The sequence below is a fragment of the Gavialis gangeticus genome, unplaced genomic scaffold (assembly GCF_001723915.1).
Source record: "Gavialis gangeticus isolate Ggan-Ray unplaced genomic scaffold, GavGan_comp1, whole genome shotgun sequence".
Taxonomy (NCBI): Eukaryota; Metazoa; Chordata; order Crocodylia; family Gavialidae; genus Gavialis; species Gavialis gangeticus.
This window is the reverse complement of record NW_017728992.1, coordinates 182,371,357-182,390,353: the sequence shown is the minus strand read 5'-3', so window position 1 is coordinate 182,390,353 and position 18,997 is coordinate 182,371,357. Positions and strand designations below refer to the sequence as shown.

Genomic DNA, 18,997 nt, shown 5'->3' with positions numbered 1-18,997 from the left:
CAGAAAAATTTGCAGTATTTTGGCTGTTTTCTCTCCATTTTTTTCTTTCCCCTCTTATCTATTTTAGGTTGAGTTACTTTCAGAGCTGTTATTTTCTTTTCTTCCACCCTGTGTGTGCATGTTGCAGTTTGGCTTGCATTTCCCAGTGCATCCAAGGGCTAGTAACAAGGTAATGGATGTCAACCTTTATGAAAAAGTAACACAGTACTTTGCAGCAGCAGCTCAAAGCATGATTGCAAGCTGTTAGCCCCATGCTGGAGTAATGTGGGCCATTTCCCTAGAATACTATATTTTTAAATAAAACAGCTTTTCGGTTGCACGGGGCTCCCTCAGCTTGGTGTCCTGTGTCACAGAGCATGTATAAAACACTCTTGATTCACACTACATGGAGCACAATGGGTATGATGTTCAGTGACCATAGGCTCTCAGTCCTTTGAATTTTTCCCCACCTTCTTGTTCCATGTTATAATTTAAAGCCTCTACTACTATTCTGATCTTAATTTAAAGAAAAACAAAAAAACAAGATCAGTTTAAACCAGTGGTCTCCAAAGTGGGGTGTGCAAGACGAGTCATTGGGATGCGGGAAGAAAATATTAGAACTTCTATTTATATTTATTTTTTATCTAAAAACAAGAAAGAAATTAAGCTTTACTAATATTTAATATACGGATTGATACTGGTGCCCTCACTTGGTCCGTATGTCAGACGGTCATGTGTCACGTACGGTATGCGAGGTATCCTGAGGGAAGGGTGGGCGTTCCACTACGCGGAGGTACAGTAGTACAGTGTACAGTGGTCTCCAAACTTTGTACAGTGTTACACTGAGTAGTACATGTATATAATTTATAAATAAATAAATATACATGTAATGGGGGTTCGTGCTCAAAAATTTTTTACTGATGGGGTGTGCTGTCAAAAAAGTTTGGAGACCACTGATTTAAAGGGCCAGCATCATATTGTGCACATCGTATTTTTATAATGGGTTTTTTAATATATTTGCAATACATGATATCTATGTGTCCCATCTTAGGTGCTACTAGGTGATAAGGTGTGGGAGAGCTATATTGCTTGTTATCGTGGCTTTCAGTTACAGTGCTTTCATTTCCTGTGGAACAAATAATGTTTTTACTGTAGTCCATCATCAAGTAGTGTACAAAAAAAATCCCTCGACTAGATTTTTCCATGCAACCGGATTTCACTAACATGCTGTAGGACAGTGGTTCCCAACCTCGGGACATGACCTAAGTCAGGGATGTGGGGGGTCCTCAGTAGGGTTGTGAAGGGCCCTCACACACCCACACATTCACGCGCGCAGCCCAGGAGAGGCGGGTAGGTGGGGCAGGGCCGCCACACACAAATGGGGTAATGGCAGCTCCTCCCGCCCCCAGGCCACCGTCCTCCGTTCTCAGCAGCGCCCGCGGCACTGGGTCGGGAGTTCCTGTTGTTGGCCAATTTAGGGTCACAGCAAAAAAAGGTTGGGAACCACTGCTCTAGGAGCAGTGACATTGCAGAATATCATGAGTTACGTGATCATGCATTCCTTTTTTTACAGTCTGCATATTAACTTAAATTAGAACTGCAGTTTGATTTTCAGAATTTTAAAACAGCACTTTACTGCAAGGCAAGACCACATGGTTTCATAACATGCTTAGTGCACTACTGCTTTATACTATAATGCCTAAACAAATGGTTCCTATAAATTACAATAACTCTATTGTAGTATTTTATAAAAGCAGAATTGGCAGACTTCCAAAGCTTATACTATGCCCTGTCCATAAAAGGACTTCAAACTGTTTTTGAAAACACTTTCAAATATGGCTAAACCCAACCCTACTTGTAAAGAAGCTGAAATCTGCATGCAGCATGGTTCCTGAGCTGTGACCATGTCATAGCTGTGTTATAAAACGATACTGTAGACCAGCTAGAATGATCAGGCCATCCCGTCTGCATGATTTCTGCTGGACTGGCTTTACTTAGTACAGTTATTCCCAGGTGGGAAGGGATTAGGAAGGAAATACTGGTATTTATAAAAACTAAAGAGGATCCCAAACCAAAAAAATTGGGGAAAATTTGAATTTACCAATAAGACTTGGAGGAAGTTCTAGCTCTCACTTTTTTTAGTGTAGGCTTGTTAAACCAATGTGGTGTCTCAGTCTTCCTTTGGAGACTGGGCCAGATAATGAAGTGCCTGTGTACCTCCATGCATTTAAACAGCCTGATGCACCTGTTACTGAGCCCTGGCAATCAAGAGGTTTTGTGCCAAAGATCAGTCTCCAGGCATTGGTCCAGGTCTTTCATTTTCCTGACATTTCTGTTCGTTAGTATAGTGTCAGTGAGAGTTTGTTGTTTTCATTATTATTTGATATGATGGATTCAATGACAAGGGGGAAAAAGGCATTCTGTGCAGTAAAAATCAATGCCAAGATTGAGGGCATAAGACAATATTTTCAATAAACAGAAATGTGGTGAGAGGACATAAACATGCAGAGCAACAGCAATCTTTATCTCACTTACACTGGTCTAGACGCAGGAGTCTGTGGTACTTTATTTTAGACTGGAAGAAACTAGGTTGACATAATTATCGTGGCAGCCTGTTCTGCACAACTTTTATTAACAAGTGTCTTATGCAGTAGTAGTAGGAGTGTCAGGCCTCAAAAGGAAAAGCTTCCCCTCCCAGCCTAGAGCATGGCAAGTTATTAATATTGAGCAGTAAGAGTTTCTGCAGTACAGCAAACTTCCTCTTTCATTTCAATTGATATAGTTAAGGAGGGAGAAGAAAGTAAATAGGATTCCTTAGGGAAGATTTGTTTTCCTTTGCTCTTGTAGGCTTCTTAAGACTTGATATATAAAACCTTCTGTGCTCAGAGTGCAAGAATCATGGCCTCTGCTGGATCGAATGGCTTGTGAAGCTAGGCTGCCTGCATTCAAGGTTTTTCCCTTTTTGTATATACTCCAACCCCCTGTTTTCAATTTGACCAAACTGATAAATCCAACTGGGGCCTGGTCTTGCAAATGCTGGTGCACATGAAAGACTTCACCCACTGCCAGCAGTTCGGCTGAACTAGAAGCATGCAGCCTACAAGTAAATTCAGCAGGTTTACTCTCAAAGATAAAGTAACTCAGGACTGTAGCATTTGTAGGATAGGATCCTTTCGTTTGAAGGAATGTGAGAGTCTCTTTAAGAACAGGGGAGAAGAGCTAAGGGCAGTTTCACAGTGATGCACAATAAACTAAACAGCCTGCACAGAGAGGCAAGACTCGCGCAAGTGAAGCCAATTCTATCTTATAGAAACTGCTCTAAAATCTGTTAAATAGAGAATTAAATTCTTGCCATAGCTTTTAAAAATTGTTTTAATGACAAAATGGTGAATTATAGCCTTGCTATAGAATTGTATGGGTGTTCTAAAAGTGCTCCAGGAAGTTTTATTTTCTCTGGAAATCTCTTGCAGAAGTGTCTTACTGAACTTAAACCACACTGCTGCTAGTAATTATTATTACCCTTCCAGAAGGATGTGGAGCATCAGCTGATTGTGTCACAAAGATGTGAAAGGCTGGGCAAACCTAGAGCTCACTGGATATTTTTTGTCGCAACAGTTCCTCCACCCTAAGATGACCATATTAGGATGCTCTATTTCAATTAAACTGAAAGAGTCCATGAAATATTTCATAGTATTATGTCAAATCCGACAATTTAAAACAAAAACTTCTCTTTCATTTCAAAAAAGTTTCAGAATTTCATTTCAAAAGTTTATATTATATGTCAGCAGTATATTAAAGACATGTTATGTCATACTATGAGGTATTCATGGCTGGTACTGACATGTAATTAACCTACACGTATTATAGAAACAAAAGTAAAATAAAGTTTTGAAATGAAATTTGTGTTTTGAAATAAAATTACAAAATGTATCCAGAGGGAAATTCTTAAAGATTTCTATTTTGGAATTTCCATTTCATAGGAAGTTTAGATGATACCTGGGTTTTGTTTCAATACAAAAAGAAAATTAAACTTTGAAACGTCAAGGTTTCCCACCAGTGTCTGAGCATTAAGGCAGCTTAAAAAACAAAGGCAGCCAGATAGATTTAGACACATGAATGAGGATTAAGCCAGGACACACACTAAGATTTAAAAGCCTTATGCCTATGAAATGCAGCCCCCACCTTGCCTTGGTGTATGCAAAGGAGTTGAAATAACTGACAAAATACGGGCTGGATTCTTTACTTAAGCAAGTAGAAATCAGGGGCATCTTTACATATGCTCCAGGGTTGGGGTAGGGAGATGCTTTAATTAAAGCGGCTCTTGGGAGCCGTTCAAGCTTTAATTAAAGTGCCCCTGCTGCCGTTTTAAAGTGTGGAGACTCTGAATACACAAGATATCTAGGCTGCTGGAGCATGCTAATTAAATTAATCAAGTCTGCTGTGATGTGTGCTAACTAGCATGCATCAGAGCAGGTGTCAGGCACGTGTGTGGGCGCCCCAGGATTTCCTCCACTGAGGCCAATGGATTTACTTCAGTATATATGGGAGGAAAATACAGCCCTCTGTGGCAGCATGCACGTAGATTGCAATGAGGGCAGTACAATACACTGAAGAGTGACCAAGTTGTAGCAAGTGATTTATGACCATTACTGTGAAACAGAGCTCCCATACATCTTACTTTTCTTTCTCATTGTGAACCATTTCTTCACTGAAAGACAAACAGTTTTTACAAACCTAGGGTGTAAGCTCAGTGACCAGCAGTGACGCACAATTTGCTAGTTACTAATATCAGTACAAATGCAATACAAATGAAGTGAGACACAGCATATAGGAAATCAAGGCTGGGAACTGAAGACCTGTTCAAACACAAACTCATTTTAATTGGGTGCAATTAGAGCTTGCCTAGAACTCCTGCCATTTTACCTGTATATTAGGAGTTCTACGGGACTTTCGAAAGAGGATTTTTGTCTCCCACCTGTGTCTAGTAGTAGATGGCATCCATTTAAAATGAAATTGGTCAGCATGTTCACTCTTGTTCATTTCTCCATTGTTTTTAGCATTTGGTATTCATGCATATGTGTGCACACATGTAAATAAGAAAAATATTTAACTAGTGTTCTCATTGAATTAATGTGCTCTAAGAATGACTATATAAGTCTGGCAATCTGGATCTTATTCTTTGTGCCACGGAGCTGCTGTCTGACCTTGAACAAATAACATGTGAAACGGGGACAGTGATATTTGCTTGCATCACAGTGTTGTTTTGAGCCTTAACATTTGTTACAGCACTTTGAGATCTTTGGATGAAAGGCCTTAGCACATAATTATAATTATTGGTACAGACATGTTTTGGCATTTGAATATTAAGAAGCCTTTGAAGAAGTCATGGAGCCTGCTAGAGTCTAACTCCTTATTTATAGTAAGAATTTCTGTTGCTGTTTTTTTCTGATGGATTGTGTTTTAATATTAATCTAAAGAGATAAGAAACAAGAAAAGAAAACAGCCATCCCACATTAAAGTAAAGTGACTTGAAAGGGTCTAATTTACATCCATAAAAGAAAAAAAGTGGCAGCATTAAGGGTGAAGCTTTTGTCGGCCATCCCATTATCCATTAATTACCCACTTATGCCAGGCTATTGCAGCATGTGCTGTATGTTATGTAAAGTAACGTACTATTGAGAGGCCGTTATGGTACTTGCACACAAAGGGTGATGAATTAAAAGCTAGGTCAGTCTGGCGTCTAGCCTCTACTACGCCAAATCATTTTCCTCATGTGAATGCAAGTCGGCTTTGAATATTACTTTAAAGTTCCTTGTTGCACTTTTCATTATATTTAATGAGGACCCTTCAAATTTGCCCTGAAAGATCTACCTTTCACTAGAAAGGAAACGATTGAGATGAATGAACGAGGAGGGACTGGGGCTGGTGGGGAGTGCAGATGGTGCTCTTGGAATCCCCCACCCACATCTCTGTAAATGTGAAAGGGAAGTCAGGCAATTTGGAGGATGAGGCCTTTGTGCCACCTTGTTCAATTCCTTCAGGTGTCACAAGTGTGTGGCTGTGAATTCAGGGATCTAAGAGTGAGCTGTGGTGAATAGAGAGGGGAATAAGGGGTAGGAAGGGGGAGATACATGTCACTTTTGCCTCTCCCTGTAATACAGAGGAGGTGAGTCAGAGGAATGCTAATATAGCTAGAAACTGCACTGACTTACCTGCAAAGACACTTCTGCACTGAGAACTCACCTAAGGAAGGTTTCAGGGGACAATGCCGTCTTCAAAAGTCCTACCGTAGATGTCCATTGTGCATAAATGCACAGCTGCATTTTGTAGCTTTCTGGCCTTTACACAGGTATGTCTGCATAGGTGGATTGTGTGACCCCAAAATATGAACTGCTGCTGTTGAAATATCACTTGGCTACACTAAGGCTAGGTACAGACATCAAAAAGCCCGAGGCAGAATCAGTCATGTCTTCATGGGTTTCTCTAAGCTGCGTAAATTGGATCAGCAGAACTTGGAGTGAGCAGAACTCGCGTTCGCCCTTTGGTGGGGTGCGGCGGGAGACATAAAGGTGCCTTCACTGGCCGAGGCCGGCAGGATGGAACTGCTCTCACATTTCCCGGCCTGCCAGAGACATCTGAGGGCTCTGCTCTCCCACCAACAGCCAGTTGCTAGCGGTGGTGGTTGCGGGGAGGAAACAGAGGCCCTGTGCCATGTGCAGGGACCTCCACTTCTCTCCCTCCCCCCACTGAGAGATGGTGGGGAGACGGGGCTTGGGAGAGAAGCTGCGCGGGGCCAGGCAATGCGGGACGGGGCCTCTGCTGTACTGGCTGGCGGGGGGCCAGGGTGGGAGCTTCCACTTTCCCACTCCACCCTGCTGTCCACCCGCTTGACAGGCACAGGCAGGACACAGGTCTGGGGAGCAGAGGCTTTGCTACCTCGCCTCTGGGACAGTTTGGATTCAGGGCCGACCTGACACCTGGTGGGAGTAGACATGTCAGCCAAGGCTAGCCCACCAACCTTGTGAGGGGGAGTTAGCGAGGGCCCACAAAGGAGCATGGGATGCTGGAGGACAGCAACCCAAGTTGAGTTGGGAGGTGATCTGGTACAGAAGTTGGATAGCTCGGTCTACCCTGAACCAGTTAAATCTGCTACTACATCAGTGTATGTCTACCTCAGACTGTGGTATCCCATTTTAAGACCAGTTTCTGAGCACTTATACCAGTTTGTGTAATGTCTGTAGCTAGCCTAAGTGTTCAGTGAGAACGAAATTGTCAGCGGGCATTTAGACAGGTATCCTCAGAAGTTTTCCTATGCCGGGGACACATGCTGACTCCCTGGCAGTGAAGACCTCACTAGCCAGCTGTGGTGCCTGCCTCTCTTCACAGCTTGGTCATTGCAGAACTTGGGATTTTAGACCAACTTGACAATTGCTGTATTTAAAGGTAAAGGCACACAAAAACCACGGCTTTATTTTCTGTTAGGGATCAGTTTATAAAGGGGTTGCAGCTTTACAGACAGATAAAAATACTTCTAAAAATTCCTGATTATTTTTGTCTCTATGCAGAGCACCTTTAAGCACTTACGGCCATCCCTAAGAAGCGCCCTGGGTCATACATCAAGCGTTCAAACATGATTTCTCTCCTGCATGGAAGGCAAGAGGGTGTCTTCTCTCATGTTTGTCTCCTGCATGAACAAGCCTCCTTTTTAGTCAGGACGCTGGAGAGGGATCTGTGCTCTGGAGACCCAGAGAAGAGCACTGTCCTTTGTCTCCTCCTCTCGCTATGGGATTCCTCTCCCGCAGACTTCTCTCGTGAGCTGTCACATGGGGGAGCGACGCCGGGGCTCAGGGAAGTCCGCGATGCTCAGCACAGCATGTGTGCTGTGAAACCGCACTCTCTTGGGATTTAGAGACCTTCCACAGGGCTGTGGTGGGAAAACACCAGAGACAAACACTCCTCTCTCTGCAGGCCTATGCATGAAAGGGATACCGTTCAAATGTTGCCCCAGCTGCCCATAGCATTTAATCACCCCACAGAGCCTGTTTTAATACAAATACAGTGCTTTTTTCATAGGTTAACATTTTGTGTGAGCGAGTCTTGAGAAAGAGGTGCTCTGAATTTGAGGCATATCACTTGCATAGATTGGCAAAAGACACTGGGATGGATGCAAATAGATTTTAGCATATCATGAGGCCAATGAGTGGTGTTGTAAACCCACATGACTTTATCCACATCTTCGCCTGTCCCTTGAGGGGGCATGCAACGGACTGCTCTCTGTATGTGAGTAATTGAAAGGGGTGTGTGCATGTGTGTTGAGCACAGGTCTGTGTGTATGTGCAAGAAACAGGATACAACAGTGTGGGAGAGAGGAATAAAGTGTGTCAGTGTGTGGGCGAGCAATAAAAGGAAGGATGTCTGTGGTGATAGGTTGGGTTTAAAGACAACGGCAACTGTAGCTGCTGAATACTTTTTCTGTTGGCTTATTTATTAACTGAAAGCTTTTTTATGAAAAAGTTGTTTTGGGTGGAAAATTTGACATGTATAAAAATGTGGTTTTTAGGTACAAAGATATCAGCTTGGGGGTTTTGACTAATTGTCCTCGTAGAGCAATTGAGCAAAGGGAGGAGTCAGAATATGAAAGAAAAAAGAGAAATGGGAGATGAAGGAAATGAAAGGGAGCAAGAGCTCTGAACTGTCTCGGATTAGGAACAAGCATCCTGATTGGCTGCTGGGAGCACCAGCATTTAGTTCCAGCCTGGGCCAAGGGTTTCCAGACCAATCGGGATGTTCGAAGAGCGGATTATGGGTAGCTTGACGCAGGAATCATCTGTTCTCTGATCTACAACACAGGCCAGGATCAGAATGCAGAAAGCCAGCAGCCAAGTTACTACAGCTGAGAGGCAATCCACAGAGCAAAGTCCAAGCAATAAGTCAAGCCAGGGGTCAGGATCCAGATGGATCAACAGCCAAGCTACCTAAGGGTAATCCACAGGGCAAAGGCTGAGCAGTGAGTCAAGCTAGGGGTCAGGAAACAAGAAACCGATCTGCAGGGAAATGTGACGCCAGTCTAAAATCTGTCTAACAATGTAGTCTTCATGCCGTTCAACCACTATGAGTGGGGGAGGCAAGGGCTCAGGCAGGAAAAGGGTTTTTGATACAGGGCTTGAGGAGAGCACTATGAAAAATTGGGTGCACCTTCAATGTCTCTGGTGGATGGCATTTATACATGAAGGAGTTAATGTGCTACTTGACCTCAAAGGGACTGAGATATTAGTGGTCTAATTTGGCTGCTGTTAAGTATGACATGATTTTCCCAAACCAGATTCCTCTTATGCTCCATTAAAGTCAATGGAAGATATATACATGCTCTAGTCTGTGATTCTGCCTGCTGCTTCCCTAGAGACATAAAGATTGCAGCAAGGGAGGTTTAGTAGTGCAAGCTCCCTGAACATGGGCAGTTGTTGTAGTAGCGCAGGCTCCCTGGGGGCTGTCATTTTGGCAACCCTCTAAATGAGTACCTGGGGCGAGTGCCCTGCTCACCTGTCCCTCGGTTATTCAGTATAAAAGGATCATGCTCTAATTGTGCATTTGTTACAATGAGTATTTTTTTGGTAGAGATTGTGTGCAAAACATGGACGCTGTATTGTGTCAAATTTGGTGGTCATTTTAATAAGTGCAGCTTTTATGTTATATATAGCTATATAGATAGATATAGATATCTATATCTTGATATATAGTGTGTGTGCGTGTATTCAGCTTTTGCTTTAAGGAGTTGTACTCCAGGTTCTTACCCTTGGGCCATGCTAAAGGCAGTATCTTCAGCCTCTTTGTAGAACAGGAGGTTTAAGGAAGCTGTTGTCCAGAGTTCAAAAAAGTTCCTGCTGTGTCTTTAAAATGACTCTGTTGCGCCTTTTTGTATTCAATCATCAAATTAGAAGATACCTGAAACATTTCAGATGCATTGTTCAGTACATAAACTAGTTATCCATGGTAGCAGAGTTTGGGCTGCCTCTTCAGCATTTAGCAATATTAGCTGCCTATGCATGTGCTCGGGGGGTAGGAAGGGAGGTGTTTGAGTGAGAGCAGTTCCCAGAGAGCCTTTCTGATTCAAACACCTCACCATCAAGCGCATTAAGCCCCTGCACATTGAAAAATGGCTGGACGCTTTATCTAAAACTCATTTGGCAAAGTTTAGATAACATGCCCCTGCAACCGTTTTAAGGCACACAGCAGTTTATACAAGGGACGGCATGGCCATGCTGGCATGCTCTAATTAGAACATGAACCAGCATGTGTATAGGCAGCCATTATGATCAGTGCATGAAAGAAAAATATGGGAAAAGGGGAAGAAGAAAAGTTTTTGTGCAAAGGGAAAGGACGGACAGGATTACTCTGCCTCAACTTCTGTAGACCCTCTAAAAAGTATTAGGACTTTCATTACCCGCTCTAATTAAAGAGTTAGCTTGTCAGATTTCTCATAGATCAATTGGTTTCAGCATTTGTTGCTGTGAACACTTTTATGACCGAGTTAAATTCTGTCCGGTGTTACTTCACTGAATCCACTTGTTCAGATGTAGCCCACATAGCTGGTAACTGAAATTCTTTTTTTTGACAGCTTGACAGTGGCTTGCACACAGTGGGTTTTGGTACATCAGTTCAGTGCAGGTCCTAGATAAACAGGTATTTACATCCAATGGATCCTCATCTTAGTTGTAAGTCAGCAAGTAACTATTAAATACAACTGACATTTTTGTGATAGTAGTAGAGCAATGCAATTTCCAGATGGAAAAGGCCCTGCAAGTCATTTCACTGTATCTTGTCCTGTATCTTGTTCCTGTCTGCAGTTAGGTATGGCAGGTATAGGGACTTTCACAACCTTCCTTGGGATTATATTACACAACTTCATGGATCTCAATGTTGAAATTTAACTTAATTTTTCCATATCTTAATTTCAGCCATTATTCCTAGTTAAATGATACTGGGGCCGGTATTTAAGAGACGAAACTCACACAGCACTTCCTGCAAACCTGAAATATTAGTGATCATGTCAGATTTTATTAGAGCTGGTGTTAGATCCATAGGGGTACTAGGCAGAGGCTTTAAGGTATGACCCCCTTCCTGTTCCCACCTGCTCAGTCTGTCTTGCATTAACTTGGCTAGAGCAGGGCCTTCATGGTCTAAGGTTCTGGGGAGTTTCTCCGATACAGTCTGGGGTGAGGGCTGAAACACTCTGGTTGGTTTAACGTGAGAAAAATGCACCAAAGTATTCCCATGGCTTCATAAGTTGCACAGGGAAAAAGAAGTGAGTCTGTCCTCAGCTACACTGGCATAAGCTGCAAGTATCTCTTTTGACTCCAACTTGTAATTTGCTTCAGCTCAGGTGTTTCACACACAGATTGGAGTCACTGATTGCAGATTCTGACCTCGGAAAAAGCACAGGGTATAAACCAGTGCAAAATTCAGTCCTAAGTCACGTGGAAAGGAGAAACCATTTCAAGTGACTTGATAAAAGGCAGCTTTTGGATAGCAAACTCTCCTTTCTAAAGAGGTCTTACTGATCATGGGATTAATAAGAGGCTGTTGGATGTTTGTCTTAAATGTATGCTTCCCCAGCAAAACAGAAGCGCTGGATGTCGGTGGGTGGTGAGTTCTGGTCCCTTTATTGCAAGGTGAGAGCATTCAGAGGCTTCAGGTTTTCTGTCAAGCTCATAGCTTATGTTTTATAAGTTGGAAAAGGAATGCCGGGAAATATTCTCTGGCTCAGTGGAACTCTTTGAGAAAGAGAGAAAATTACCCTTTTATTGTAAGGTTTGCCAAATGATCTCTGAGAAAATGTGATATCATTCATATGCATTGCCAAGCTGGAGAGATGCCGCACATCTTGGCAGTCATCTAGAGCTAATGTATAATTCCTTTGGGTTGGTATGGGCTTTATCAGAAATAGTTCCATGTGCAGTATTTACATAAGTGTGGTGGAGTGTGAGGATAAACACAGCTGTGGCATTACCCTAAATATTTCTATTCAATGGGGAATTAAGAGAACTTTATCACCGAACTGCAGATAAACACTTTCAGCAAGCAGTGGCTAGTTCAGCCAAGAAGTCGATCAGACCTACAAATGCTGGTCTGCCTGGAAATATTTAAGCACTTTTGCATTAGAGTTTACTAAGGTCATCAGTATTTTTTTTCTTTTCAGTAAATATGGAAATACCATCAGTCAGCAAGTAGCTGTCAACACGAAGGATTTCCCAAAAGGGGTTGTAAATGTATCAAGCATGTGTGGAAAGGGATGGAGCTGGGTAGGCACTAGCTTATACGGGTGGTATCCTGGTTTTCTGTTTAAAAATTGCAAATTCTCCGATAAAGATGCAGATTCTCTGATTAAAACCCCCAAAATCTGTGATTCAAGTGAAATGCCACTATATATATATGTAGGTATCAATTGAACACAGTGTTTCATAGCAATAGCAGACTGTCTGCTGTGGGCTTGGGGCTCACTGCCCCACTGCCCTCCATGGCTCAGTGGACAGGGCCCACCATGGCAGGGCAGCATAGGGCCAGGTGGGGAAGCTTGCAGAGATGCAAAAATGGAAAATCTGCGTGTTCTGCTGTTAAAATGAGAAATCTATGTTTTTTCTCTGTTAAAGGGAAAAAATCTGCATTTTTCCCCATTTTTACATGGAAAACAAGAAAACCCTTCTTATAAGGTGCTTAATCTCTGAGCATAGAAGAAGCCTACAGTAGGCTCCATGAGAGAAGTTTCTATAATGACCATTGTTTGGAAACCTGACTGCAAGGTTGAATAATTAGACCCTTAGCACAGAAGTAGGGAGACCCAGATCCTCCATGTCATTTAGATGCCCAACTCGCATTGAAATCAGCAATGGAATTTGGGCCACTCTTAAGTGGGAGTGAGATGCATAAATACATTTGAGGATCTGGGCCTGAATTCTTAATTATGGAGCAGTCTAGTTGGAGGCTCCAATCCACGCGTTCCCCACTCCCTTCGGCTCCAGCTCAGGCTGAGCAAACCCCAGCCCCAAGCTCCCTCCCCCTCCCTTCTCCCCTTCCTTTTCTGCAGACAGCCCCAATCGTGTGCAAGGACAGACTGAACTTAATGAAGATGCTCTGCTTTGGAGCACCTTCATCTGAACCTCATTACATGAGGGTTAATTGGTTGTGCGATCGTGCACTTTTGAAGTGCTCTGCAGTAGTGCACTTCTGTCAGGGCAAAGCTGTAGAGTGCTTTCAAGGGGCTGATCATGCGACATATGTCACTTCTGTCAGCGCCCTTAGTGCTTCACCATCAGACTTTGGTGACTGATGAGCAATTTACAGAAAATGGCACGTAATCTCCCTTCCTAAAAGTAAACCCATCGAAAAGCACTGAGCAATAATATTTAGAGAGTAACTTTTCATGTGATTGTTTTAAAAAATATATTATTAGAAGGTACTACGTTATGCCAGACCAAAACATTGCTTAGTAATTTGAATTCAGTTAAAGATACCCTTCAGGGAAAACCCTCTAAATGTTTATGACAACAGGATATTAAGAACTGAGTTGATTTCTTTTGACAGAAACTGGAGGATTCCATTTAAGATGCTATTGGATTTTCATCTTAATAAAGCTGATGGGAGGGAAAGGAACGTAACTATTAGACATGCACTTTAAATAGCTGCAGCCACCAGAAACGTTCTGATGGGAATAAATGTAGCCAATTACATGTTTGCGTATTTAAAATACCTATTTGTTCAAGTGGTTAATATTGAGCAGGATGCTAATTCAAAACTGCATGAATACAAGCTGCCATTTGGAAGCTCTTTCAGCCCTGGTGTATTTACTTTTAAAGCAAACATTGCTGCAAAACTAGCTTGAAAAGAAACAACACAGACTTTGTAACTTCTATTGCAACTGCAAAGAAGCTCTTTCCCAGTGCAGTGCTTGGGCTTTGCCTTATTTTGCTGCACAGTACACAGTAAGTTTGGTGGGGGTTTTTTATATAAATCACATCACAAACAAGCTTTGCAAAGGCCATTGTTTCAAAAATCAAACTGAACATTAATTTTTCTTGTCAAATGACACAATACTGTCCTTGTGCCTGGAAAAAAATTCCCTTCCCCCTCCTCCCCTTCTTAAAGACTTTTTAAAATGGGAGGTGGGTAGAACTGGCTTTGACTCCCAGTTCTGCTGCTGGCTCCTGGATAACCATGGGTGTGTTGCATCACCTTTCTGTGCATCAGTTTTCCCTGTTTGAAATAAGAATAATGATACTGAACTCTTCTTGTAAAATGCCTTGAGGTTTGCTGATGAACAGGGCTTTAGGGGCGGTAGATGGTGTTATTTTAATAATCACCATTATTATTATTATTATTATTATTATTAAAATCTGTCCCTACAGAGCCAAGGGGAGTTATGTTACTAAAATCTGTTCTAAAGCAGAGAGGCCAAGAGTTTCAAAACTAGGAAGCCAAATGTACGCCCCTAAATCAGTATTTAAATGATCCAAATCAGCATCTTGAGTTTGCAGGTTGCTGAGAACCCAATAGTTCCTAGTTTCTCAACATGAGCTGTTGGGAGCTCAGCATTTTTGTGAGTAAAATGGTCAAAATCAGTTTTTTAAGTCCATAGCTTTAGAGTGTTGTCTTTAAAATCACATTTCAGCCAGGATGCATACAACTTGACTCTACTCCCAGGCTTGACCTACAGGGAAGAATTTGTGAGGAGCTATCTTTGTACTTACATTATAATAAAGAACAAATGTCATGTGAGGTCACTGAGAGAGAAAAGCTTCTTCTGTAGCACTTTTTAGAGCTGAACCACACTCTAACTCTTTTAGAGTCTGCTAGGAAAGATTTAAAGTGATTTATACATGTGTGCTCATAGAGAGAAACATGGTAAACAGCATGTAAGGACCTATACATCCTAATCAGGACTGGGTTAGCTACTGGCATTTTTTAAAAAACAGTTAGCGCTAGCAGGAGCTTTGGCACTATTCATAGGACCAGTATGAACAGATTTTTTTTACCCTGAAAACTGTGTTATACTGTGCCTTGAAACCACAATGTGAGGTGGTAGCCCACAGGATGGCTTGGTAAGTTTGGATTTCAAAAAAAGCATTCATCATCACATCAGTCAGGTCAACCATAATGGAAAGTTTGATGGTCCCTGACCACAGTTAGATATAGTGGTTAGCTGGCACATTCCTGCTGTCAGGAACTGGGGATAAAGGGAACGTTCAGGACATTTCAGTATTTCTTCATCCCTTAAAATATGGACGTGTGTAAAATCTGGATACTTAATGATATAATCCAACCTACAGTGGAAGGATAAGGAAGTTGCGATTTCATAGTTGTTAGGGGCTGGAAGGGGCCTTACAGATCATTGGGTCCAGCCCCCCTGCACTTGGGGGATAGGGGTTTCTTTATTGTTGTTTCACTGTTTTGTGAGTTCGTCATTGATACATGTTAGGCACCTATAGAATACCCTTAAAATAGGGGTAAACACTCAAGTCTTCATTCTGGTTTCATGATGGATGTTATGTCACAACTGTAGTGCTTGTTGAGGCTTTTTAGGAAAGATGACCCACAGCCATTGGAAATTCCTGGTACTTGAAAAGCAACAGTGTAAATTTTAAGTAGTAAATGAATACTCATTTACCCTAGTTAGTCCACACTTGTAACTTCAGAAGGGCCTAAATTTGCAAGTCACCATTAACCAGTAATTCAAAGTAACAGCAATAAAAACTGAACCAGATTTGAAATAGTATTAATTCAACCAGTTGTAAAGGTAAGTGAAGTTTTGATCTTGATAGTATTTTTTAACTTATTGCTTAACTAAAAGTGGGCAAGTTATCCACTTAGAGTTACCCAAGTTTCTGGGAGTCAACATAATATTTTTTCCCTGATTTTTCTAGACTTATTGAAGTCCATTCACCTGATGGGAAGCACACTGTGGTACTAAGGAGTAAGGATTCAGCCACAGCCCAGGCCTGGTTCAATGCTATCCACTCCAGTATCAATGATCTCATCCCCAGGGTGGTTGCAGAAGTCAGAGACCAGCTGGGTAAAACAGGGATCGCTGGAAGTCGAGAAATTAGGCACCTAGGCTGGCTTGCAGAAAAGGTAACAAAACTATTTTTATTTTCATTTCAAAGCTCTCTCTATGTTTCTGAAATTGGCCTCATCTGGAAAGAAAGGCTGACTCAGGTGTTTGTTTTTATATAGGCTTTGTGAAGGGTGTTGCTTCTTGTGCTAGCTGTCACCTATAATGCATTATGTAATTCAGTTGACCATTTAATTGGTCTTTTGAGCCTCCCAGCTCAAGCATCTCCTATAGCTTGTCTCAAAAAAGGTTTCAGTCTGAATTCACCAGGAAGGTCTTTGGTGATCCTTGGGTGTTAGTTTGAATACTGTTGTCCTAGTCTGATGTAAATTCTAGCAAACATATGGAGCTACACAAGTTCTAGATCTCAAGGAATCCACTTTGCACTGTAATGGTGTGTGTGCTATGACTGGCTCCGGTAGCAGTGCTTTAGTACCATTAGGGAATGTCCCTTAAAAGGACGCACTATAACTCTTCAGCAGTTCATTTGTTGCATCTGTGCGTAACATAATGAGGCAAAGGATGCCGAGTTGTTTAAATATCTTTTGTCACCCCACCCATACTTAAAAAAGCCAGCAAAACTGAGTTAGCTCTGCTGTTTAACTGAGGATGACCCTTCCCGCCCCACGTTATTTAGCCTGTAAAATTTTGGAATGAACTTCCTTCCCCTTAATAGAATTGAGTCTGTGTTAGAATGCCTGATGGAAATGTAACATTTCCATTTTCACAGGGCAGCCAACTCTCTACCCACTCATCTTCACAAGCTTTTTAAAAGTAAAATATGTTTGTCTTCTTCTGGCATGTTTCAAATAATCTCCCCAGAAGGAATGAAATACCCATACCTATCAGGTATACAAAAAAATTAATAGTATGTAGATTGGGTTAATAGAAAAATACTTGTAAAATATGAGCAGGTTAAGAGATCACTGTTAAGAGCATACAAAACAGGAATCTTAGGGGCACTTGGTTGAGTGCCTTTCTTTTATTTAGAAGTGTGTGATCTACACGCTACATAGTGGGATTAAAATAGAAAGGAAATTGCCTATAGTTCCTTAGCAGCAGTAATGACATTTAATTTAAAAAGTGCCCAATTTGACAGTAAACTAAAGTGTTATATGAAGATTCTGATGTAGAATAGCTGCCACTTCCCACAGTAAAGATGGGCGAGCATTTCACTGGTGGACAGTTGATTGCTGAAGATAGTATAGCGTGATAATGAATAGAAGGATTGCAAAGGAATTGTTAAAATGATTTCCTTGGCATATACTCTTTATAGTGCTGAAATGAGTGGAAAGTACCTGTATTATCCTCAGTCTGCCTTTTTCATAACATTCACCACATAGGCAACCTCCATTCCATGCTTTTGAGACGGTATAAATTTCTTCTGTCTAATTAGCACACTCCAGCAGCCTCAGTGTCACATGTATTCAGCATTCTGCACTTCAAAATGGCAGCAGGGGTGCTTTAACTAAACTTTAACTGCTATTTTGAAGTGTGGAACACTGAATACATGAGATGCTGCAGGCGCTTTAATTAAAGTGGTTCTCAGGGGCTGCTCTAATTAAAGCATCCCCCACCCTGAAGCACATGTATGCCCTTAGTTTATAACGGTTAAGGAAGATTTATGGAACCACTTACAAAATTGTTACACTGAGTGCTCAACACAATGTAATAATGTTAATCATGATGGATTCTTCTGACTGTTGTGGGACTGTAAAATGTAGTCTCATAGAAATTCCATTGTAGCTTGCTATAATTACTGTCCACTTAAACTGAAGTATTTCTTGGATTCTGTTTGACTGCGTACTAAATTTAAACTTCAGCCTTTACATTACTATAAAAATAGGTCTGTTAGAGAAGTGCCGGGGCAATATTAAAATAAGTAGCTGGTCATGTAAGGCTATACCTAATAGCAATTGCCAGAACTCTCCTGAGATCACAATCGTTCCACATCAAAAAGTCAACCATTAGTTGGTCTGCTCTAGAATGAAACCTCCAATCCCACCTCCAAAGGATGCCCCTGTTTCTGTTCATCAATATGCCTTATGGTTTTAGATGTACTTCAACAGTCAGCAGGTTTTTAAACAAGGCAGTACCTGCAACAAAAGACTTGGTGCGTATATAGTACCTAAAATCATAGATTCATAGAATATACGCATTAAGTCTTTTGTTGCAGGTACAGCCTTCTCGAGGAAACTGAGTTAGTGGGAGAAAAACAGGAAAATGTGTTTTCAGGATTATAAAATTTTTAAACATTTTGGTGGTAGTCAACAATGTCAAAATAGAGCATCCCTCAACCTTTAGAGAAATGTCAAAATAACCTTTTTCCTTTAAAGCTGGTTTGTGACTCTGAAAGTGATTGGTGTTTGATTCCTTCTGCATTGAGCATCATTACTAGATAGCTATTTGGTGAAAGGTTTATTTAAGCAGGCATGTCTTGATGTCCACTGGTGATACTTGAGCTCACCATAAGTACCAGTATGTTTTGTAATTGTTGTTTCTTTACACTTGACACCAGTGGTTCTCAACAGTTTTGTACTCAAGACATCCCTTGAAAAATGCCAGCTCTTAGCTTTCGTTTTTTGAGTATGGAAAAAATAATGGAGCAATTCTTCTCTTGCAAAGAACTCAGAAAGACCATAATGAGTCAGAATGCTTTTGACACTATGGATTCCTATTTGAAATCTCTGGGGTGTGAATCAAATGTAGATATTTGCACCATGTTTCACAGATTTCATAGACATTAGGGCTGGAAGGGACCTCAGAAGATCATCGAGTCCAGCCCCCCACCCGAAGGGCAGGAAGTCAGCTGGCGTCATAGGATCCCAGCAAGATAAGCATCCAATTTACTCTGGAAGGTGTTCAATGTAGGTGCTTGAACCACCTCCGATGGCAGGCTGTTCCAGACCTTGGGGG

General features: G+C 41.6%; 1 protein-coding gene across 1 annotated transcript in view; it reads left to right on the top strand.

Annotated features, from left to right (window-relative positions):
• SNTB1 (syntrophin beta 1) overlaps positions 1–18,997 on the top strand; it is a gene marked incomplete at its 5' end in the record, with an annotated part of 243,494 nt that overhangs the window by 131,833 nt on the left and 92,664 nt on the right. The window contains one exon of the mRNA XM_019519512.1: positions 15,894–16,101. Coding sequence (XP_019375057.1) covers positions 15,894–16,101 — 208 coding nt within the window. The remainder of the gene's footprint in view (positions 1–15,893; positions 16,102–18,997) is intronic.